The following is a 26,337-nucleotide window of genomic DNA, read 5'->3' on the forward strand; positions in this document are numbered from 1 at the left end:
TTTTGTAGAGATGGGGTTTTGCCACATTGCCCAGGCTGGTTTTGAATTCCTGGGCTCAAGCAATCCACCTGCCTCAGCCTCCCAAACTGCTAGGATTACAGATGTGAGCCACTGTGCACGGCAGGAAAAAAATCTTAAAAAGAAATTTCAGCCTTCAAAACAAAAAGTACACAAACCTGAACACAAGCTGTGCATTTGGAAGAATCTGCTCTAGTCTGCTGATATTTTTCACCCTGAAGCACAACACAGCTGGAGTTGGATTGCTGGTGAAGACTTTAATAATTCCACTTGGAAATGACATTGTCATATCACCAGTGATCTTCACAATACACCTAAAACACGGATTTTGAAAAGTGTTTAAATAAAATGCTCTAATCTCCATTTAAAGAGTATTTGGTTTAAAAAGGCACACGCATGCGCACGTGCCCATGCACACACACATACCTATATGTGTGTATATCTATATTCTTTATCACAATTATAAATTTTTTTCAATTTAATTATTAAAAATTATGTACATGAAATGGTATACTCATCTAGCATCATCTTTTCCTGGAATTAAACTCTAAACACAAATGCAAGCACACTGATATTGTTCCTTCACCTTTTTGTGATAACCATTCCCTGCCTGACTTGTAAGGATATTGCTTCCTCATAATGCTATACCTAGTTGTAGCTATTTTTCCCTCCCAAACCCCAAAAAGCACTGGGCCTGGTGATGGTGATGGTAGATGTCCCCCTTGTTCCTTATTGCTTCTTCCAACCCTCTATTCTTTCTTCCTTTGAAACATATAACCACATAGCCAAAACTCTCAACTGGACCCCTTTGGTAATCCTATCACATTCCCAAGTCTATTTATTCTTCTTTTGATCTTTTCCTAGCTTCCCCTTTTATCTCTAACCTGCAATAGTCCTTCCCCCAACTCTTAGCTGATGACTGTGCTCTTAATTTTACTGATGAAATAGAAAAATAACTTCCTCATATTCCCACTAGTAAATCTAACTAACTTTTTATCCGTATCTTATGCAGTCCATACTGTTTCAACAGATAATCAATTTCTGCACCTCAGGCCAATCTCAGCAATTCTGCACTGGAACTCATCTCCTCTTATATACTGAAGGACTTCATGCATGTGATTGTTCCCTCTTTTTTCTGCAGGTCCAATTTTTTCCGTAAATACTGGATCTTTCTCATCAGCATGCAGACATGCTGAAATATGTATCTTTTAAAAAACACAAAAATGAAAATAAACAAAACCCTCCTTTGATTCCACCACCTCACTCCTGCTACCATTCCATTTCTCTGCTCCCACTTAGAGCTAAACATCCTGAAATAATTGCATTTGTTCTTTCCAAATATAGTTGTCTAGACTGCATCACCTTCGGCTCCTGAATACCCTCAAAGCATACTTTCATCTCCACTATGCCACTAAAATCTCTCTTGTGAATGTCACTAATGACTTTCCATACAGTCAATGGTCAATTTTTCTTGACCTGTCAAGCAGCATCAGATATAGGTTCACACCTGCCTTCAAGAAATGATTTATTCACTTAGTTTCTAGACACGGGTCTATTGGTTCTCTCTTTATCTGTCTTACTGCTTGCTCTCTCAAATTCCTTTGTTAGAGCATTCTCATTTTCCTGTTTTCTAAACACTGGAGAGAATCAAGACTTAGTTTTCAGATCTCTTTTCTATCTATTCCTTAAGGCCAGTAACTTTGAGTATTATCTACAAATTAATTACACTACCAAGTATTTTATCTCTAGTCTAGACTTACTCCTTGAACTCCAGAATCATGTATCCAAGTATCAACTCAACATTTCCACTAAGATGTCTTAAACTTCAAACTTAGCATTTTACCTCCAACAAATCTTAACAATTCTGTTTTCAGAATATATTCAGAATCTCATTACTACTCATCACCTGCTCTGCTAATACCCTTATACAAGCCACCATTATCTCTCACCTGGTCTTCTGTAATTAATCTTCTTACTTTCTCTCTACATCTATTCTGACTGCCCACTGTACCCTCTGCCTCAGTTTATTCTCCATACAGCAACCAGAGAGCTCCTTTGAAAGCACATGTAATTTCATCGTTCCTCTGCTCAAAGCCTCCATTGGCTTTCCATGTTACTCAAAATAAATTCCAAATTCCTTATCATGGCCTACAATGCCTAACCTGGTCTCACACCTCTCTGGATTCATCTTCAAGTACTCTCCCTCCTGTTTACTCCTACTCAGTGACATGGTTTTCCTTGCTGTTTCTTGAATATACCAATTATGCTTTTACCTTGGTATCTTACTCACTGGTTCCCTCTTCCTGGAATACTCTTTCCTCAGATATCTGCATGGCTTGCTCCTCCATGTCTTTCAACTATCTGCTTAAATTAACTTCAAAAAAGTTCTCCCTGATCATTCTATCTAAAACAGTAGCCCTCTAGCTAATGTTATTCTCTAGCCTCTAACCCTGGTTTATTTTTCTTCAATAGCATGTATCAATACCCAATAAATACAGCTATTTCTTTGATATTTAGTTTTCCCTCACTATAATGCAAGCTCAGGAGAGAACTCATTTGTTTACTAAAGTAGCCTTAGTGCACATGTAACAGAGTCTTAGAAATAACAGGTGCTCAAGTATTTGATGAATGAATGTACACAGAACGCAATCATTAAATGACTATATTAGATAGCAAAAAAGCAGGTAAATAAATAACAGAAAACTGTAATCTACACAGAATCAAAATGTAATTCTTAAAATTTACCACCAAGCCCCACTGCCTCCTTCACCCAACACACATACATACACATACATGTATATATTTTAAAAACTAACTTGGTGGGATCTGCTCCTTTAAAGTAGGCATTAACAGATTCTGTAAGGGCGACTGCCACAGGTAAGGTATCCTGATTTCCAAGGCTGACAGGGCTGGGACCCCGTGACACACCTAGAATATATATAATTAACTTGTTAAATCCTTCAGAAAGACATAAACTAAATATAAAGATAGTTAGGTTCACCATTGTTAGGTTGTCACAAATGACCCTACTACTGGTTTCAGTGATGTCCCATGATAAATCTGGAGGCTAAGAAATATAGTATAAAACAAATTGGAGCATAATACAAAGGACAAAAAAAACCTAGGAAGACATATCACACAGACATTTCTTTTAAATGGAAAGACAGAATGGTTAAGGAATGTCAGAATGAAAAAGCCCTTGACTAAAGAGCTAAAATTACAAAAATATGGCTTCAAAAACATTCAAATACCAAATTCTTCCAGGTTCTATCAATCATATACTTCAGGGAATAATTTAAGGCCAATTTAGAATTTTTGTATTTAAGTTTTTTCTATCCAAGTAGTAATGTTTCATACACTACTCATTATTATTATAATTCTCTTTAATCTCCTGTTTGGTGCTTATATTGTATTCCCACATTACTTTGCCTCAATAAATATTTGACTAATAACATTACTTTAAAAAAAAAAAAAACCCTGACATAAAGTTCACTCAGATAAGATGCTTTTTAGAGTCAAATCAGAGAAAGATCAGTGTCTATAGAGCAAAATTAAAATGTAAACAAATTTATGCAAGCGTTCAGGTTTCTGTTTATTGTTTTACATTTAACGTAAATGAAGTATCCCCTCAAAAGAGTGCATTGCCTTTTTCTTCACAAACGCACTCTTCTTACCACTGTGTGCCTTACTGCTACTGCTACTGATGTTCCAAAGTGGGGGCATTTCATTTAATATATAAAATGCAATTTTATAAAAACATATGAGAGTTTGTTATAATTATTCATCCTTAGTGAAAGAAAAAAATAAATAACCTAGGTCAACACTTATCTCTGAAATTTGAATATATTCTTTTCTTATATAAATGTTACACAATGTTAACAGCCATCAGACATTTTTATTTTAGATGCGACTCCTATAGTGAAACACTGAGTTACTTCTGAGATACCTTAAATATTATTCTGATAAAAATCAGTACTGGCTTTTTCTGCCTCACAACTAAATCTGAGATGCTACAAATAGTGAAAAAAGACACTCTGTTAGCTTGGTATTCTAGATTTTGAAGGAATTTTTATTTAGAAGGTTCTTCATACTTAAAAAGTTATTCATGAAATCACAACAATTACTATTTATTAACCACTTATATGTGCCAGGCACTTTGCTAGGGGGGCATTAAAAAACAAAACAAAACAAAACAAAACAGTGCCTTTTTGATGCACAAGTACTAGTTTTGCAAAGCAGAAGCAAAACAAAAAATGTGAGGGATGGGCCGCAGTGACGAAAAGACACAAAGATGAGGCTGGAAAAGTGCTCATGATCCAGATTAGGGTGTGAAAGACCTTTAATTTTATACTTCTATCACTAGAAACCACTGATAATGTTTGAGAGAAACATTATTAGGTTTTTATGTAGTAAGATCTCTCTGAACACGTAGTAAATCCCAGACTGAAGGGAAAAATGACTGTTGGCAGGGAAACAAATTTGGATCAGGTGAGAGCAGTTAGGTGAAAGCCAGTGGCCTGATCAAGAGTCATTAGTTTTGGGATGTGAGAAAATACCAAGTGAAAAAAAAGCTGATTAAGTATAAATTTACTGATTATAAATATAAAAATATGTTTGTACACTGGAAAACTTCACTGTAAATCTTAGTTCAATCCACTTTTATCCCTAATATACTGTTTTAAACAAGATGGTCATCAGAAATTCAGGAAAACATATTTTCTGAAAAAGACAAAGGCTGTAATAATCTTTTCTCTCCAATTTTGTAACTGTAGTAAAATAAACATAACATAAAATTTATCATCTTAACAATTTTTAAGCATACAGTTCACCGGTATGAAATATATTCATAATGCTGTGCAACAATTACTATCATCCAACTCCATAATTATCTTCATCCTATAAAACGGAAACCCTATACTCATGAAACAACAACTCCCACCAGTTTCCCCAGCCCCTCGCAACCACCCTCCTACTTGTTGTGTCTATGAGTTTGACTACTCTTTTAAGTACCTCATATAAGTGGAAGCATACAGTATTTAGCACAATGTCTTCAAGGTTCATCCATGTTATCATAGCATGTTAGAATTTCCTTCCCTTTTAAGGCTGAATAATATTCTACTGTATGCATATACCACATTTTGCTCATCCAGTCATCCAACAATGGACATGGGTTGCTTCTACCTTTTGGCTGCTGTGAATAGTGCTGCTATGAACATGAGTATATAACTATCTCTTTGAGGTCCTGCTTTCAATTCTTTTGGGTATATACTCAGAAGTAGAACTGCTGGATCGTATGTAAATTCCATTTTTCATTTTCCGAGGAACAGCCATACTGTTTTCCACAGCAGCTATACCATTTTACATTCTCACCAACAGTGCACAAGCGTTCCAGTTTCTCCACATCCTCACCAACATTTGTTATTGTAATACTCTTTTATTAAAATTATACTCTCTTAAATATGAAATTAACATATTTCCTGACCAGGTGTACTGGCTCACGCCTGTAATTCCAGTACTTTGGGAGGCTGAGGTGGGAGGACTGCTTGAACCCAGGAGTTTGAGCTTACAGTCAGCTATGATCACATCCCTGAATTCCAGTCTGGACAACAGAGTGAGACCCTGTCTCATTAAAAAAAAAAAGTCTCTTGAGTAACTCACACAAATGAATATTTATAGAAAGTCAAAGGTAACATTAATGTCTACTACTGCTTTTACACTAAAAATTAAAAGAAACCTGCAGCATAAATATTCTTTTCAACAATCTAATCTGGGCACATAACATGAGAATTCTTGAAATAGCTTCCCTGTAAATTATTATGCCTAGCTTCCCTGTAAATTATTATGCCATTACTGAAACACTGGCAAGCATAGAAAAGTACTGGAAAGTTGAAGAAAAACTCAAAACCCACTTAACATTTGGCATATTCCCTTTCGTATTTTCTATTTTTGCTTTTCTTTCAAGATCATATTGCGCATGGATAATTCGAAAAATGATTAGGAAATATGTACTTAAATAGTCTTTTAAAAAGTCTAAAAGTATACTGTATTATTCCAAATAAGTAATTTCTTAGAAATAAAAATTTCTTTATTCTCTTAATAAGGGTAGATTGTGGTTTCTAATTTTGGTTTAATTGTTAGATATGTAGCTAATTTTATGTTTTGAAAATGTAGACAGCTTATAAACTTGAGGTATATAACAGGTACAGGGTACCTTCTTATAACAATCAATGGATATTTATGTAGATTTCCTTTCTGCTCAAAAATAAAACACAGAGACCCACTCCCTACTCTCTCCTACCTTCTCCATGCTTCTAACTTCATCTGTATGGTTTTCGTATAAGACAGCCTTTGCTCTACTAATTTAGGTATTAGAGGTTTTCTTTAACTGACATTCTTTTTACTTCTTTTTGGATCACTTATCTGATTTTGATAGCTAAAATTAAGATTTATTGATACTTCTTAAAGCTGAGTTGAGGAAAGCAGAGAAGAAAATGCAAAAATACTGTGTTTTTATAGTTGGGGATTTGCTATAATGGATCCTGTACCGCAATTTGATGGAATTAGCACAAAACTGAAATAGTTATTCTTAGCATAATTCTTGATTTCTGAGACATCATACAATTCTGGAAAAGGAAAAGTTAGATAACAAAATATTTTAGATACACTTAAGGACCATTAGTCAACACACACATCTGCTTCTGATACAATACCTGGTGACGTCTCACAGTGCTTTTCAATTTCAGAGTGTGTCCCAATCAAATTATCATCTTCTATTGTATTTAAATAAAACAAAATAATGCAGAAAAAGAAAACATTTTCAAGAAACAAGGAGAATTAGAAACTTAAATCTTAACAGCGTTGAAAACTCATGGCAAAGAAAGAGAACTTTTTAGGTAGATTTTAAAAATCTTTGTTGTATAAAATTCACATAAAACCTGCCTTGCCTGTATTCTCACTGTCACCTGCTTTTGATTGTCCTATTGCCAGCACTGGCTCAAACCATAAACAAATATGTACCAATTCAATAGAAATTAGTTTCTATCACAAACAAAAAACCTCCTGAATAATCTAAAGATAATGGGGGGGGGGAACTAAAGCAAAAAGAAGGTTACCCAGACCACCTGCCTGATTTCTAGTAGGTCCCAATTAGGATTTTTAGGACTAAAATACAGATTCTGTGGGAAAAAAATTAAAACCAAACAAAAAATAAAAATGAGGTATTCATTAAACCAAATAAAAGAACAAACTTGCTAGACATATTCAGTTTATATAAAATTAAAAGATGGGAAAAATGCTGTGTTCACAAAGGTAACAAGATGGTGACATCATGTGTAGACATTTAGAAACCAAACCATTTTATATTTCATTCTAGCCTATATTACTTATCCTCTTTTTACAATGGCCACACACAAGTTGCTTTTCTCCTATGTGAGCCTTGACAAATTAACTGGAATTAAATCAGCTTAATTAGGGCTGTGGTTATCAAACTTAGCATGCATCAGAATCACCTGGAATGCCTATTAAACTATTGCTAGTTCCACTTCCAGCGTTTCTGATTTTAAAAGTCTACATGTCTAAGAAGTACCCAGGTGACGCAGATGCTGCAGGTCCAAGGACCACACTTTGACCGTTACTGAATTAGTACTCAGTTAGTGCAAATAAGTGATTTGCATTATCAAGAATAAACCCATCACTACCTAAACCAGCAGCAATAAATACAATTATAATTTTTATGAGAAGCTGTTGCTCCTGCAACACAGCTGCTTTGTCTAACTGGCTTTGTGCTTTATTATCCTAACAATGGGTGAAAAAGGTAGTAAGAATTTGTAGGAAAAAACTGAGAAGTGGTGACAAAAAAAAACTCTTGAGCAAAGTCTAGATGTAGTAAAATACTGAATTTGTTTGGTGAGGTTTAGGTTCATATAGCTATGCCTAAGACAGGGATGCTCAATCCCCAGGCCACAGTCTAGTACCCAGCCACACAGAAGGAGATGAATGTGAATGTCATCTGTATTTACAGTAACCGCCTCCACCCCATCACTCGAATTACAGCCTGAGCTCTGCCTCTGGTCAGATTGGCAGTGGCATTTGATTCTCATAGGAGCGAGAACCCTACTGTGAACCGCGCATGTGAGGGATCTAGGTTGTGCACTCTTAAGAGAATCTAATGCCTGATGATCTGTCATTGTGTCCCATCACCCCAGATGGGACTGACTAGTTGCAAGACAACAAGCTCAGGGGTCCCACTGATTCTACATTATGGTGAGTTATATAATTATTTCATTATATATTACAATGTAATAATAATAGAAATAAAGTGCACAATAAATGTAATGCACCTGAAACATCCTGAAACCATCCCCTTAACCCCAGTCCATGGAAAAATTGTCTTCCACAAAACCAGTCCCTGGTGCCAAAGGTTGGGGACCACTTCCCTAAGAGCTATTTTTAAGTCTTGAAATTCTTGTGGAAAAATATAATTCACTGCAAGCACAAACTGTTTTCTTTCATTCAATCATTTTCAAAACACTATTGTTTCTAAAACATAAACTTCCTTAGAAATGCAACAATCAGTTCACAGTGGGAAGAACTGCATTTTGTTTTGCCTTCAACTATTTATACTGATCAGCAATTTATAAATTTGACTCATTCTTAACGGTGCTAACCACAGTTAAAATTCTTCTATCCAGACAACATATACTGTGAAACAAAAAAGCAAAGTGTGGAAAGTTTAATAAATTACAGGTGTGTTTCCAGAAAAACAAAATTTCTAATGTTAAATTCTTCATTAGCCCATTTAAAAATATATATATATTTAGCATACATATACTTTGTACACTACATTTCACATGTAATTGATGATAACCCACTTACCTACTGTTGGAGTATTGGCAGCACTTAATGAAGCAGATGATGAGATAGAAGAAGAACTTTCTGCCCGGGCTAATGGTGCAGCAGGAGGTGGGCTGGTGTTGGAAGTTACAGGTGGGCTGAATGGCCTGGGCTTAAAAACAAAATGTTATTTATCAAAATGCTAAACCAATATACCTCTCTTGTTAGAGCAGATTTTTAAGTTATCAGGTAAATTTAACATACCAAACCAAATTTACTGTGTGAGTTTCTTATAACTTAGTATCAGAGATGCCATATATCAAATCATTTTTAAGAACATACTAAAACCTGAAAAGGTTATTTTGAAATAATGCTGTAAAAAAGGTCTTTGGGCATAAAAATTTTCCTGTATTTAAAAAAGTATGTTTAAGACAGATTCTCAGAAGTTAAATTAGTTTAAACAGTATAAATGTTCTTCTTCCCAAACTGCTTCCCAAAAGCGTTGTTCACTTTACCTGACTACAAATATGAGAAAATTATTTCTCTACACCCTTGCAGAAACAAATGGATGAGTCACAGAAGAAAAAGGGATTAAACTTTTTTTTCTAATTTGGAAAATAAAAATGAAACTTTCACTTTTACTTTCATGAATGGGTTGATGTAATTTGGGGAGGTTTTAGTATTATCTGAGCTTTCACTAACCCTTTGCCTTATTTTCTTACAAGTATTTCCCTCCTTAAATATTGCTTGTCCTTTACACTTTTGGTGTTTACAAATCTGATCACAATTTCCTCAGTAATTCCTTGTAATGTTTCCTCACTGTGAAAACTCACTCCATACAAAGGTTAGAGAGACTCAATTCTGTTGTCTTCCCAATTTTCTAATTAAACATAAAACAAATATAAAAAATATAACTCCAATTCATTTATCTTTTACTTTGGTGAACGGATTTTTTTCCTTCCAAGTTCCTAACTGTACCAATAATTCATCAGCAACACTTCCTGAGGTGTTTTGCTTTCTTAAAAAATAGGCATATTTGTCTTCATTTAAAAAAAAAAAAAAAAAAAAAAAAAAAAACCTTTTCCTGCTTACAAAAGTATTAGGCAAGTAGATATTTATTTAGTGCCTACTATGTGTCTGACCCTGGATTAGGTACTAGATACAAAGCTGTGAACAAGAAAGATAACTGTCCTCAGTTATTTGAGGAACATGGAAAAAAAAAGGTAAAAACAAAACCCTACTTGCATTCATACACTAGTCAACTCTTCATTGCATGAATATAAACTTACAGATATTCATTTTAATAAAACTGTCATTTTATTGCAAAAAGCGTTTTATAATTTGTAACCCCCCACCCATTTAACATTTATTTTTTCCAGAGTACAGCTTTCTGATGACTCATTATGATGGACAATAGGTTGAAAAAATTCAGCAGGATGCTAAAAATGCAGCTGTATATATATGCACACCAAGGTGGTATAGGACATTGGAGTGAACAGATACCGATCAACAGCTAGTCTGAAACTCACAAGCTTGGAAAAAGTCTTGAGATCAACTACTGTGGGACATTTCTCCTATGGCAACATAACCTCAAGGCCAATACAATGTGACTGCCTTTTTAATTTTTTTTTAGGTAAAGGCAAAAACAGCTCTTTTCTCAAGTGGTTTTCTCTAATTTTAGAATTATGCTATCTACTACAGTGGCCAATAGCACGTGAAATGTAACTAGTCCAAATTGAGATGTGCTATAACACACAAAGTAAATTTTGAAGACACGGCATACACACAAAAGGAATGTAAAAATCTCATTTTTATAATTGAATGTGTTAAAATAATATTTTTATATAGCAGATAAAATACATTACAATGAATTTCACTGTTTTTCTATGTGGCTACTAGAAAATTTTAAATTATATGTTGCTTATATTATATTTCTGTTGGACAGCATTGCTTTAAAACAATGTTTCTGAAACATTAGCATGCATCAGAATCGCATGGAGGGCTTGTTAATAATACACAGTTGCTGGGCCTCTCCCCTGAATTTCTGATTTGCCTGGGGTGGAGCCAGAGAAACTATTTCTACCAAATTCCCTGGTGATGCTAATGCTACTGATCTGGTACTGCACTTTGGGTGCCCCTGCTCTAGAACAACGAGTGGGTAGGCAGGATGTGGTTATAGAATCCTTTGAGCATCTGGTGAAAGCTATGAGCTCTCTCCAGAAAAATGCACACATGAGCACGCAAAAAAAACAAAAAAGGCACTCCAGTGTACAGCTGGAGAAAATTTAAATCAACATAACCTCTCTGGTGGGCAATACAGAAATAATTATCAGGAGTCTTAAAAATGTACATAGAGTTTAGTTCATAAATTACACTTTTAAATTTTTTTATTAAAAAAATGAACGCTAGAAACCATAAGGATAGTTATTAAGACATCGTTTATAATAACAGAAACATGAAACTAAATGTTAAATTTCTGAAAACTTTTAGAAATTTAATTCTGACAACAGGGTAGAAGACAGAGCACTCATATATTGAAATACTCTGTAGCCACTTAAAATGGTGCTCCCTGAAGCTCAGAGGGTGGTTTCTAGAAAGCTCTCAAGGATGGGGAGAGGGTGGTGTATGGTGATAGGGGGATGATGTGAAGGATTCAACTATGAGTCCCACTTTATTTTAATATATTAATACTTACAATTTAAAGTTATTTGGCAAAAGATTCTATCACTTCAAAGAAGCCTGAAGACTATAAAATAAGAATAATTCATTCAGCTACATGGATGGAACTGGAGGCCATTATCCTGAGTGAAATAACTCAGAAACAGAAAAGTCAAATACCTCATGTTCTCACTTATAAGTGGGAGCTAAACAAAGGTTACACATGGACATATACAGTGGAATAATAGAGAGTGAAGACTACAAAAGGTCAGAGGATGGGAAAAGGGTAGGGATAGAAAAAGTACCTGTTGGGTACTGTTGGGTACGATATTCACTACTCAGTTAATGGGTACACCAAAAGCCCACATTCTGCCAGTATGCAATATATGCATGTAATAAATCTGCACTTGTATCCCCTAATTCTATAAATAAAATTATAATCAAACAATAATTCATGATTATTCTTGAATTATATACTTGCAAGTGGAAAACAAATTAGAAATATGTAAAGTATGACTTTTTATTTAAAAATATGCCTATACCATTAATAACTTTTTGAGCAACTATTTGCATTCAACAATGTACTGTTTTACATGTATTAACTCATTTAAGTCTCACAACCTAGTATCATTACACATATTTTATCCATGAGGCAACTAAACTCTGATTAAATAACTGCTTAATGTTGCTCAGCTAATAAGTGGCTAATAAGCTAGTACTTTTAACTGTATTTTACTGCCTCTGGATAAACACGCATTCCAAAAAATGTTAACAGTAGTTATCTTTGGGTGGTGAAATACAGAGGAAATTTATAATTTTCTTTCTTTGCTTTCTCTGTTTTCCAAATTTTACAACATGATCATTTCCTGTTTTTACAATCAGGAAAAAAATCAATTTATTAAAATGTACTTAAAGTCCTAGTCATAACTTGATTTAAAAAAGAGAATGAAATATTTTAAAATGTAGTAATTTCTGTATTACTTAAATATTAATCTTCTCCTTGGCAGCTTGCACCTAGTCTTTCATTTCACTTCCACTAAGTCTGTTCATTTGGAAAAGAAAGATAACACCATTTCAATATCTGGTGCCAAAGCTTTTCAATATATTCACTGAACATTTCATAACTGTGTACCACCCAACAGGCATCATGCAAAGTACTGAGGATACGAGACTGACGAAGGCATAGGCCAGTAAGGATAACACACACACAGAAAGTACATACAAGGTGATATGTGAACTAACAGAAATATAAGCAAACTATCTGGGTATAAGGAAGAGAAGTGAAGGAATGATCAAAGAGGGCTTTGCCTAGGTGGCGATATTTAGCTAGGTCTTAAAGAAAGAGGTCAACATAGAAAACTGAGGGGCATCTGAGATAGAGCACAGGAGGAAGACATGGACATGTGAAAGAGCATGATGTGTTTCAGGAACACTGAAAAGTTTCAAGTGGCTGGAATCTAGGCTGAAAAGGGGAGAAAGATGGACAGTTAGTATAGGTTGTTGAGGCAGCTTTATAAAGACTCTTGTACATTCAGCTAAAACATTCAACCATACAGACTGAGAAACCACTGGAAATGTGTATCAAGGGAAAAAAGATTAAACTGGACTTATAAATTTAATTCTGGTTATTAAACTGGCAATTAGTGTAGAAGACGAAGCAAAGCAAACCAGATCAACGGCAAGTAAACTGGTTTGGGAGAGCCTCACTGAATAGAGTCTATAGATTTTCTCTATCTGATGACTTTTAAAAACCAATGATTTCCCACCCACGCATGTACTTTTATAAAGTCAACTGGATGATGTGGACTCCAGTCTCCTTATGTGTAAAATTTTAAATGCCGAGCTTAGATGCCTTCCATGATCCTCCTTGCAGTATATACTTTTAAGGTCTAAGAACAAGCCACCATTTACTTCCTTAACATTTGACTTTAAGTAGAATTATATGAAAACTGCTTCTTTATTGTGAGACAATGGATACTGAATGGTAGTCTTATAATGTGCCAACTTTCTCAGGAAATCTGTTTCCTCCTGGACAATGTCCTGTTTCACAGGTATGATCACTGAGGTAATAAGGAAAAGAAAAGGAAGCATTAGCTGGGAAAATGTTTCTATACTATGAGGATGTGGGTAGAAAACTTCAAGCAATTAACTAAAAGGGCATATAGAAAAATATCATTTGCATCTTAAATCAAAACAGTTATATAATTTTTTAAAAACCTGAGTACATACTATTTCATTAATCCCACTGAGTTTGCCTGAAGTAAGCTTTGGTCTGGAAGCAGGCCTCGGAGGTGGGACAATGGTGCCTACAGAAAGAGGAGTTGTGGGCCTGGCTGGTTGAGGGGAAAAAGAGAATTTGAAGAAAATCATTAGTATGCAGCAATCCTTACATAAAGACATTCTATTATAAAGAAACTGTTGGTAATCAAAGCTCATTTTTCAGGAGGCTCTTTTTTTAGATGTAATCACAGATGTTGAAATACTGGGAATCTATCAAATACGTTTTATTTTGAAGTGACCAGTAATATTCCTGAAAAAAAGTTAACCCTTCAATAACTGACACATATAAATTTTATTCCTGTTTCAATTATCTACACATATAAAAATTAAATCTGATATATTAGCTGATGAGAACAAACCAATTTTAGGTCAAAGGTCATTTGTTTATTGCCAATACATCTATTTTACAGATAGTAATTCCAGACCAAAAGGTTCTGAAGCTGTACCTCCAGAATAATATTGTAAACTCTAAATAAAATACTTACCTTAATTAAAATTATTAAATTTGACTTTTAAGTTGAACCACATTGTAACATTTTGGTGGGTAACATTATTTGAAATAATTAGATATTCTATTAGTTTACAAAAAAAAAATTCCCCAAATCACTACAGTTAACTTTGGAAAGTGTTCAAAATAATATCTTAAATTGCTCCTAAGTCCTATATAAATTTGGTGTTGAGTTTTCAATGCCATTTGCTAATTTTACAAGTCAGAAATATCTGTATTCTTAATCTCATCACAATGTAAATTACTGGATAAATGTCAATGTATACATCATCAAAAGTCACAAATGTATTAGCATAATCAAAGCAGGAGTAAAAAAATGGAAGTAAATAGGTTTAAACCCTCTTTAAAGTCATGTTTAATAATCATTAATAAATTAAATGATTTTCAAAGCCCTTTGGTTCACACTAAAATACAGGCTATAATTCAGAGACTGAAAAATATAATGGGTGGAAAGAAATATATTCAGTATGTTTTCAAAGTTTAGAGATGTACAAAATTAAAAATATATAAGTGGGCCTAAGTATACACATGGGGAAATAAACTGCAAAGCTGAAGGCCTTTAATCATCAATGGAGGAATCAAGGAGGCATGAAAGGAACACGCATACAGGTAGTAGGAAGAGACCTAAAGAAAAAGGTAGTCACACAGGATTGAAAGTTGTACATGCATGAGAGGTAGGGAATCACTTAGAAAGCATACCATAATAAGAGATAAAAGATGCAAGCGCTGTTCAGGTTGCTTAAGGAAAATAAAAAAGCTGGTAAATCAAGCTTAGATTCTGAGGCCACTGTCTTTTTCCAGTCAGTTCCCGTTCTTTCATGCTGCACAAACACTTGAAGCTGTACACTGGAAGAAATGTGCACAAAAATCTGAGGCCCATAACACCTCCCTGTGTATTACATGTCTACTTTAAAGATATGTTCATTATCAATGAAACCAGCACTAGCCTATGTTAAGTTATTTCAAACTTGTGAGAGAGTTTACACAGCAGAGGCATTTATTACTGATCAAGTGGCCTGTCCAAACGGCATTTATATCGACTCAAACCAAGCCTGGTAGAAGTAGTAAGTTCAGTCAAAATTTGCTTTTTGAGAAAAGCTAATAACAATACTTATTAACACCACTGTTTATAAATGAATCTATATTATATCTGCACAGGTCAATTAGGCACTGCTTCTAGAAGCCTCTGAAGGAGATAACTGCAATTGTTTACATTCTTCAGTGTCCTATGTTTTATTTTTTGCTGGTGGTGGGGTGGAGCTCACTGCTACAAATTTCTATTAGAAGCAGTGTTTCAAGAAATATGAATTGACCTGTGAAGTATAAAAAAACCTTGGCGAAAAGGGCTACTCTATATCTGCCCTCAGACATTAACTAAAGTGAATAGACAAAGCATGCTTGCCATACCATTCTTTATCTGAACAAAAGTGGAAACTAATCTAGAATCTAGAAGCAATAATGATGATGTAGAAGAAATAGCAGCAGCACTGTTAGCTGCTTCTGTAGGTACATTTTCAAAACATGTAATATTAGGCAAAGGTCACTGTGATCCTCAGAAATGCAGCTGTTGGAAGAAATCCCATCCAAAGCATTAGGAAACCTAAAAGTATTTTCAGCTTTACAATGCAATCTCTGGAATGCCTTCTGAGCAGCACTGGAGCTATTAATTGCAACAAGTTCATCAGTAAAGAAAATCCACTGACTTCACGGCCATGAAGCAAAAGGAACTTTATCTGTGCTCTCTAGTGGTGCTGTTACAGCAGAATAAAGTAGAGATTTTGGGGAAAAGTCTGGTGATGGACTTTCTAGACTCAGAATCTGACCGGGTTTCAAGTAAATGTTCAATTATCACACACCCAGGAAAATCAGTGAGAAAGGAAGTGAAGTTCCTACTCTGCTCTGTAAGGTCAGATGAATAAGAACAAAACAAAAAACTAGAAGCAACAGGAAAATTCTAGAACTAAAATATAAATCCATATAGCCAAAAAGTTATCTTGTTTTAATTATTTGAAACTAGAAAATTTAATAATACACAGAAGAAGAGCATAAGTTCAAACTACATTAACTGAAGAAAACAAGTATGTACATTAGAAACTTAAAATGCATATGAAAAACTGAAGGTCCAAAATTATATAAAGTCAGAGTTATTCCTGTTTTCCCAGAGGAGCAAAGGTAACTATTTACAGTCAGTACAAGATCTAAAAAGATTTGACAAGGTGGCAAAGCAATAATGCTGTGTATGCATGGTACTCAACAAAGTTCATCATTGTCCTGTGATAAAACTGCCCCAGGAACTACATCGGAATACATCAATGCTCAAGTTAATATTTAAAACCAGCCCAATATTTTTCAAAAAATAATTTTAAGGTTTTTGTTTTTGTTTTTTTGCGAGCACAAGAGTTCAATTAATTCATGGGCAGAGAAAACAGTCTGGCACCTACCAAAGGGGAGGTAAGTGTAAGATATTTGTGTTAAATTTTTAAAAATACATATATTGATGTTTATATATATTCATATCTGACATAAACATGAATGCTTATTTATAGTCTACATGGTATAAGATGCAACTGAAACTACTTTTCAGCCAAGCCCTAATCAACATTTTAAAACATGTAACAACACTGGGATGCTTAATTATCAGTTATTAACTGATTGATTGAAATTATTTTTTAGCCTGCTTTAAGATGAGGTCAGTGATGAATTAAGATTCTGAAAGACAAACAGGAGAGTAGGGAATGATCTCACAACCTGGACTTTGCTAAAATGTTAAAATGGGTACCTGGGTAGAGGATGTTAAGATGGGAGAGAAGTGCATTGCAAAGAATGGTGGGACAAAATTTAAGACTTGTTGTAACTAGCGAGTACTAAGAAAACATAAAAATAAGTGAAATAAAAATTTCAGATAAAATGCCTATTTCATAACTTCACTTAGGACCAGTTCTGTAAAACAGGATAATCCCAATTATGAATTAGTTTGATCAATAATTATATTCTGTTCAAGTGAAGACTTAACAGTAATTACTATATAACAGGATAACTATCTATTTTGAGCATCACTAACATTTTTTTGAAAGGCAAAATTTATAATATTACTTTTCATACTATATAGGAAGATTTAAAAATGCATACTGAAGTGAATTTTAAAACCAGCAAAAAGTTAATAAATATTGTATCATTTCTTAACGGCCAAACATTAATGACCACTAAATGAAAACGAACAATTTTTTACCTGAAGTGATGGTGATATGAGCCATCTTTAGACAAGTAGCAAAAGGAAGAAAGAGTACTTTTATAAAAAGAAAGAGACTATACTAGAGAAAATATCAAGAAACAATGAGCAGAATTATGAAGAAATTTCTATATAACTAAAACCTCTGTGATACCAATCTGAAAAATTTTATTCATAATGGGATATTAATAAAATTTGAAAATACTGCTGAGAACTCCTTATTCTAAATGCATAATACCATTCCGATATTTTTACTAAACAAAAGAGAGATTTGGCAACAACATCAGGTTTTCCTGTACAATTACTTTCCTTATATAATACATATATAAGGTTAATTTTATAATACTAAATAGTAATAAATGCTCAATGAAAAAGGCTATAAAGCCACTTCAGATTATGTTCAACTACCTTCTATTGACTGTTTCTTGCTGTTTTACAAGTATTAAGTACAGATTACTTTCCCTTCAAACGGTCAAATAGCATTTAGTGTTTAGAGTTAAGGTTTCTTATAATCCACTTATAGTTTCTTTTAAAAATATTTTGTTTCTAAACAGTCTAATTTTAAAAACCAATATTTAATTTTTAATAGTAAGATATTTCAACATGGCTTTTTTGTTGTTGCTGTTAATCTGCTAAAGTGTGATAGACAAAACAATGGCTTTAGAATAAGTAAGAGCCGGGTTTGAAACTTGTCTTCATCATTTACTAGCTACATAAACTTGGAGAAGTTACTTATTATCTCTGAGCTTTACTTTTTTCATCTATAAAACAGGGACAACAAAAACTTCATGCTGCTGTTAATGTGGTAAAATTAAATAGAATGTGTGGCACTCCTAACAAAATTACCTAGCATGAACTAGACAGATTTAAGTTCTTGCCCCATGATTCCAGCGCTTCCTTAACCCCAAATACTGGATGGCAATTCTTAAGTCCCAGAGAAGAGAGTAGAAAATCAATTAAAATTGATTTTATTTTCTTGTTTTGAACAAGCAGTGGTTTTATTAAACATACATTTTTGATGCCTGCTGTTTGACTAATGAAAAGAGAAACTTAATATATTCTTGCCAAAACAACTAAAAAGCATTTATCAACTTCTTTCATAAACTGCTTGGGAAGTGTTAAAGCCTTTCTAGAAAGCAGTTTGGCAGTAAGTATCATGGACATCATCTTGTAACCCATAAGTTTTAAATTGATAAATTATTACAAGCATATTGAGACATATGCACAAAATTTGTTATTTCTATGAATGTTCATAATACTAGAAAATTAGATGCAACTTAAACTTCCATCAAGAAAGAACATTGATAGGTGTTTTGTACTTGAATTATCTATAAACAATAAGAATTATTATTTGGATAATGATATAAAATGCCTAGAAATAAACACGGCAATTTAAAAAAACACTTAGTATTTTACACGTTTATTGTTAAGTCACAGAGTATCTAAGAGAACAAAACCAAAATAAAATCACTTTTATTTGGCAATACAGATGACAAATTTTTAGAAATTTTGATCATTAAGTACAACGCATAAAAAGTGAATGAGAAAAAGCAACTAAAGTATTCCTTATACTTTAAAAAAACCCATATATATATATACATATATATATTTACCTGATGATGATGAAGTTAGTGAAGATGAAGATGAATCAAGAGATGGTCCAAATAGGGGGTCCCAAGCAAGTAAATCACTGGTTCCTTTTCTACCATAATATTTTAAAAGTAAAAATTTTAACAAAAGAATATTTTATTAGTATAACATTTCTAGTCACTTATTTGTAAAATAATTCTATAGAAAGAATTCTAACAGCTCAATAAACATAATTAAAAGTTGGGGCCAGGCACCATGGCTCATGCCTATAATCCCAACAGTTTTGGAGGCTCAGGCGGGAGGATCACTTGAGACTAGGAGTTCAAGATCAAGTCTGGGCAACATACATAGCAAGACTCAGTATCTATAAAAAAAATTTTTTTTAATTAGCCAGGCATGGTGGTGCATGCCTGTAGTCCTAGCTATCCGGGAGGCTAAGGAAGATCACTTGAGCCCATGAGTTCTGGGCTGCAATGAGCTATAATTGCACCACTGTACTCCAGCCTGGGTAACAAAGCAAGACCCTGTCCCTAAAAAAAAATTTTTTTTTAATTTAAAAGTTGGATACTCTACCAGTAGTATATGTGTAGAAATTAATTAACAGATTTAACAGCCAATATTTGTTAGAAGCATAACCTAAGATAGCATGTGAAGTTAGCAGAGGAGAATGGGGAAGATTAATTCCCATTCATCATGCCTTGTTAGACTCAACAACCTTGGGGGCTGTCATAATGGGAATAATAATTTCAGCTTTACATATAAAAAAGAGCAGCACACGTCTAAATGAACTGCCCAAAGACATACAGCTACTTGATTCTAAAACAGGCTCAGGTCTGCTGGTTCACACACAGCACCCAATCCTGAACAGAAAATTTAAGTGGTATAAAATTGGGTTAAAATTTTATAAGGCCATACTTATTTTCAAAGATGAAGAAAAAGGGTAAAGTGATTTTTTTAAGCCCTTAAGTACAGAAAGATGGCTTACATATTTTAATGTATCAAATTGCCATTATTTTAAAAATTTTTAGGAAATCTTACACAAAAAAACAGGCCCTCTATAATGAAGTGCTGTAATTATCTAAGAGTACATATCCAGCATCTCAACATGCACCTACATGAAAGCACACTACACCTCGTACAATAAAGCCTAGCATTGCAACTGCATGATTCCTAAAAACAGTTTTAAAACACTCAACAACTTATCTTTAAAAATGATACATCCAATAAATACCACCACTGTGCTCAATTAGTACCTCAAAAGTATCAAATAATTGTAAACTACCTATTTAATTAAGCCTACTTTTACTTGTGTTTTACATTAACTCTGGCCAGGCTTGATGGCTCACGTCTGTAATCACAGCACTTTGGGAGGCTCAGGAGTCTGAGTCCAGGAGTTCAAGACCAGCCTGGGAAACAGCAAGACCCAGTATCTTTTTGGAAAAAAATTAGCTGGGAGGCAGGGGTGGGAGGATTGTTTGAACCTGGGATGTTAAGGCTGCAGTGAGCCATGATCACGCCACTGCACTCCAGCCTGAGAGACAGAATAAGACCCTGTCTCAAAACAGACAAGCAAAAAACCATTAACTCAAAGACAGTATTCTTACTGATGGACACAGAAGTAAAAAGCGACCCATCCAACATTGGCTTTTTTTTTTTTTTTTTTTTTTAAGAAGAGCTGGCAACATGCCTTCTGGCCTCTCTCCCTTTTCAACTTGAGACACTTCTCTGTTTTGAAGCTTATGAAGTATATTATTTTATAAGGTCACAGTCAAAACTGAAGAAAGAAATGAGAAAATTCCCATGAGACTAAACAGCTGAAATACAGATATGTATGAACTTAGGGTTTCATCATTTATTTAGAAGTAGTGAGGCTACCAAGGCCAACTGTGGTTAAATGGATTTCTTTCTTATTGTAAAAGGACATATTACCAAATGAGAAATAAATTTAAACTTCTAAAAACTCCAACAGGGCATTTGACAGCTCAGAAAACAGGATGATTAACAAAACTTTACGGGAATTAAAACTATAGAGCTAATAAAACTCTAGAAAAAAGGACAAAAGGATACTTAAAATGTAAGTGTGTGGAAGAAGAGATGAAAAGGTGGAGCACAGAAGATTTTCAGGGCAGCAAAAATACTCTGTATGATACTATAATGATGAATACATGTCCTCACGCATTTGTCCAACACCAAGAATGAACCCTAATGTAAACTGTGGACTTTATGTGATTATGATGTGTCAATCAATGCAGGTTCACTGATTGTAACAAATGTACCACTCTGGTGAGAGAATCTGACTGTGAGAGAGACTGGGCATATGAAGCGGCAGGGAGCATAAAGGGAAATCTCTGTGCTTTCCATTCAATTTTGCCATGAATCAAACACTGCTCTAAAAAATAAAGTCTATTTTTTAAAAAAGAATTAAACATGGAAACTTACTCATTGGGTGGAGCAGATGGCTTTGATTTTGTTAACTCCTCATCTAATTAAAAAATTAAAATATTATGAAAACTTCATAATCTGAGAAATAAAATATTTTAATGAAAAAGAGAAACTGTATACACATAACACTATGACAATTAAAAATTTTGGAATTGATAATGTAAATACAAACAATAATGAAGAAAAAGTAAATTAAGATTTTAACAAGTTTTCTATTGTGTACATTAAAATAACTGAAACTACTAAATCCTGATTTCTTCTAATACCTTTAGTAAGAAATTACTTAAGTCAATTAAACTACGATAGTCATTAAAATTGCTGTTTAGAAAAGAGAAAATATGGGTTGCAACTTTAAAAATAAGAAAAATGTTTAAATACATAAATTCTATTTAGGAATTTTAATTGATGAATCATGAATGCATTTTTCAAGTTCTAAGAATACTATTAGTGATTATTACATTGACAAAAAGTAGTTATTAACTCTTGAGGATGTCATATTTTGAAAAATTAAGAATCTTATAGCAAGCTGGAGCAAATCTCTTTATAAGATAGTTCGTTTTGCTACCTTTTGCATTTGTAATGTGCCTCATTTCACAAGCAAGTGGTAAACAGGGGAATAGCATCATTAATGCAAAACTCACATTGGTGCATAAGCAATTTTTCCTGCACCTTCATGTTTTCTTTGCATCACCAAGCAATACCTGATGCAAAGTATATCAATATGAGTAACTTCCACAAACTATGGAGGAGTATCACAGTACATGATACCCATTCACTCTACATTTTTCACTTGGCTCAGTTTGGTTGGTTGGTTTGCCTCAGTGTTTACTGTGCTATTCTTCAATATTTCTGCACTTTGCTCTCATCTCCACAACTCAGCACCCTCCATTTATCCTCATTTTCCTCACACCCCCTATCATTAAGCTACCATCAACATTTCTTTAAAGATAAAATCCTTACTTTTATTTATTTTGGTATTTATTATTAATTTACTAGGTCTTTTAAACTGTGTTAGAATTTTTATTAAGACTGATGTTAAAGTTTTTGTTAAGTATTCTGTTAACAAAAGTACATAGCTTTTGAGTGGGCTGCTTCAACTATTTTTCCCACAACTCTTTGTTATTTTTAATGCATGATTCTGCAAAAGGTATTAGCACCCTAGAAAAGTTTTTAGTATAATTACGTTTTCAGTATAATTAAATTTATAATCGAATTTGTAATTGTGACATAACTTAAAAATAGGGAAAGCTCAATATTACTCATCTTATAAATGAAATGTCTTCTAGTTTATAAGACACAGAATGCCAGTGAAACCGTTTAACATTCTTAATCAGAAGTTACTTTTTGGCTTTGGTGATTTCTGAAAAATGTTGTAGCCATGTATTAAAGTTTAAAGCATGTCTCTCAGCTCTACAGGAAATAATATAGATATGTTGTTTTCTATTTAAAATAATTGTCCTTCTAGCCATTCAGCAGGGTTCATGATGAGAAAAGATCATTTATTTCTACAGCTACATAAGGGTAAAAGATTAACAAATTGCCTTATAAAGTTTAATAGACATAAAATAAGCAATTCAAATGTCATACTTACTAGACAAATTCCGATTCATCTGTACCTAAAACAGAGATGCAAAATAGGTACCATGAAACAAATTAATTTGATAATGAAATATTTGGTAAAATGTTAATACTAGGAACCGAATTTTACATCATTTTTAGTATATCTGCTCAATTGTAAAGTCTATTTACATAAAAGATATAGAGAAAAAACTCAGTAGTTTTTGTTTTACAGTAAAAAGTAATACATGTAGTTTTAACACCTAATGTTTTTAAAATATTAAAGCAATATCTACAGCAAAACACTAAAACTTGCTAATCTGAAAATTTAATACAAATATTTTGAAAGTCAATCCTCAAAAATTACAATGATTTTAAGTCAATGGGAAAAAATATAAAATCTTGTACTTACTGGACTGTGTCTCTAGTAGTACATGGAAGAAAAAGAAAATTAGGTTAGAATTCTGAATACTGTATTTTTCTGTTCTAATAATTAATCATTCCCTATTCAATCATATCTAAAATACATACACCTTAAAATACATACACTGTCAGCTGGGAAAAAGTTAAGCAAATTAGGCAGCAAAATATATTCAGATACAATCTTTTCTAATCCAATATTAACTATCAAAATTGTTTTATTATTTTCATAGTATGAAATTAATGCAAGTTCACTGTTTTAAAAACAAACAGAAAAGAGAAGACTACAAAAGAAAAACTTTAAAACTATTCACAATCTATCCATATATTCCTCTAGCCTTTTATTTTACATATTTACACACATATTTTAAATTAGTTATGCTCTGACATCATATACATTTGGTTTGCAACCTCATACTTTGTATATATTCACCTCACCACTTTTTTTGTTTTTTTGAGACGAAGTCTCGCTCTGTTACCCAGGCTAGAGTGCAGTGGTGCAATCTCGGCTCACTGCAACCTCCACCTCATGGTTTTCAAGCAATTCTCCTGCCTCAGCCTCCCGAGCAGCTGGGACCACAGGCGCATGCCACCATGTCCAGCTATTTTTTTCTATTTTTTTTAGTAGAGACAGGGTTTCATTGTGTTAGCCAGGATGGTCTCGATCTCCTGACCTTGTGATCTGCCCACCTCAGCCTCCCAAAGTGCTGGGATTACAGGCGTGAGCCACCACACCAGGCTGTATACTCACCATCTTTTAAGCAACTCTGTACTTCAACATCAATCTTAATGTTAAATAGTAATGGTACAATAAAACCTCATTTCAGAAATATTTTTGGTAGAAAGAAAATAGTTTTGAAACTAAATTCTGAGGTACATGACTGGGAGAAAAACCACCTTTTTTTCCAAACAAATACATGTAACTACTTAAAATATGTAATTAGACAATAATATGAAATGGAGAGAACCTTTATTCTTCATTATCAAGAAGAACAGATTTAATGTCAATCAATGATGATCACATATAGGTATACTTAACTGTCATCCTAAGAAATGCTTTTTTCACATAGTGTAACATTTTTAAATTTAAAATTGACATCAATGAGGAAAAAATTACTAGGATAATGTTTTATTTCTCCCTCAAATCCTATTAAGCACGGTATTTTAGAATTGAGGAATTAACTATTACCACTAAGAACTCTTATCCATGCCTTTCCTTGTTTGAAAAGTATGGGAAAATAAATGTTACAGTGGCAGACTTTAAAACAATGCAAATAGGGCGGCAAGCCCAAGATGGCTGAATAGGAACAGCTCCAGCCTCCAGCTCCCAGCATGAGTGACACAGAAGACGGGTGATTTCTGCATTTTCAACTGAGGTATCGGGTTCATCTCACCGGGGAGTGCCAGACAATCGGTGCTGGTCAGCTGGTGCAGCCCGACCAGTGAGAGTTGAAGCAGGGCGAGGCATCGCCTCTCACCTGGGAAGTGCAACGGGGAAGGGAATCCCTTTTCCTAGCCAAGGGAAACTGAGACACACAACACCTGAAAAATCGGGTAACTCCCACCCTAATACTGTGCTTTACCAAGGGTCTTAGCAAATGGCACACCAGGAGATTATATCCCACACCTGGCCCAGAGGGTCCCATGCCCACAGAGCCTCCCTCATTGCTAGCACAGCATCTGAGATCTAACTGCAAGGCGGCAGTGAGGCTGGGGGAGGGGCGCCCGCCATTGCTGAGGCTTAAGTGGGTAAACAAAGCTGCCAGGAAGCTCGAATTGGGTGGAGCCCACTGCAGCTCAAGGAGGCCGGTCTGCTTCTGTAGATTCCTCCTCTGGGGACAGGGCATAGCTAAACAAAAAGCACCAGAAACCTTGGCAGAGGTAAATGCCTCTGTCTGACAGCTTTGAAGAGAGCAGTGGATCTCCCAGCACGGAGGCTGAGATCTGAGAATGGACAGATTGCCTGCTCAAGTGGGTCCCTGACCCCTGAGTAGCCAAACTGGGAGACATCACCCACTAGGTGCAGACTGACACCTCACACCTCACACGGTGGGGTATACCCCGGAGACGAAGCTTCCAGAGCAAAAATCAGACAGCAACACTTGCTGTTCAGCAATATTCTATCTTCTGCAGCCTCCGCTGCTGATACCCAGGCAAACAGGGTCTGGAGTGGACCTCAAGCAAACTCCCACAGACCTACAGCTGACGGTCCTGACTGTTAGAAGGAAAACTAACAAACAGAAAGGATACTCACACCAAAACCCCATTAGCACGTCACCATCATCAAAGACCAAAGGCAGATAAAACCACAAAGATGTGGAAAAAGCAATACAGAAAAGCTGGAAATTCAAAAAATCAGAGCACATCTCCCCCTCCAAAGGAACGCAGCTCATCGCCAGCAACGGAACAAAGCTGGGTGGAGGATGACTTTGACGAGCTGAGAGAAGAAGGTTTTAGTCGATCAAACTTCTCAGAGCTAAAGGAGGAACTACGTAGCCAGCGCAAAAAAACTAAAAACCTTGAAAAAAGAATGGATGAACGGATGACTAGAATAATCAATGCAGAGAAGACCTTAAAAGAACTGATAGAGATGAAAACCATAACACGAGAAATACATGACAAACACACAAGCTTCAATAACCGACTCGATCAACTGGAAGAAAGAGTATCAGCGATTGAAGATCAAATGAATGAAATGAAGCGAGAAGAGAAGTGTGGAGAAAAAAGAGTAAAAAGAAATGAACAAAGCCTCCAAGAAGTATGGGATTATGTGAAAAGACCAAATCTACATCTGATTGGTGTG

The 26,337-nt window shown here is 34.5% G+C and overlaps 1 protein-coding gene across 2 annotated transcripts in view; it reads right to left on the reverse strand.

Annotated features, from left to right (window-relative positions):
* FCHO2 (FCH domain only 2) overlaps nt 1–26,337 on the reverse strand; it is a 135,682-nt gene that overhangs the window by 13,076 nt on the left and 96,269 nt on the right. For both annotated transcript variants that reach the window (XM_011996871.1, XM_011996863.1), the window contains 8 exons: nt 23,527–23,538; nt 23,149–23,173; nt 21,555–21,597; nt 19,139–19,227; nt 13,738–13,841; nt 8,893–9,022; nt 2,835–2,946; nt 177–332 (listed from right to left, as the gene is read on the reverse strand). In XM_011996871.1, the coding sequence (XP_011852261.1) occupies nt 177–332; nt 2,835–2,946; nt 8,893–9,022; nt 13,738–13,841; nt 19,139–19,227; nt 21,555–21,597; nt 23,149–23,173; nt 23,527–23,538 (671 nt within the window). The remainder of the gene's footprint in view (nt 1–176; nt 333–2,834; nt 2,947–8,892; nt 9,023–13,737; nt 13,842–19,138; nt 19,228–21,554; nt 21,598–23,148; nt 23,174–23,526; nt 23,539–26,337) is intronic.

Source organism: Mandrillus leucophaeus, unplaced genomic scaffold (assembly GCF_000951045.1).
Source record: "Mandrillus leucophaeus isolate KB7577 unplaced genomic scaffold, Mleu.le_1.0 Scaffold114, whole genome shotgun sequence".
NCBI classification, from domain to species: domain Eukaryota; kingdom Metazoa; phylum Chordata; class Mammalia; order Primates; family Cercopithecidae; genus Mandrillus; species Mandrillus leucophaeus.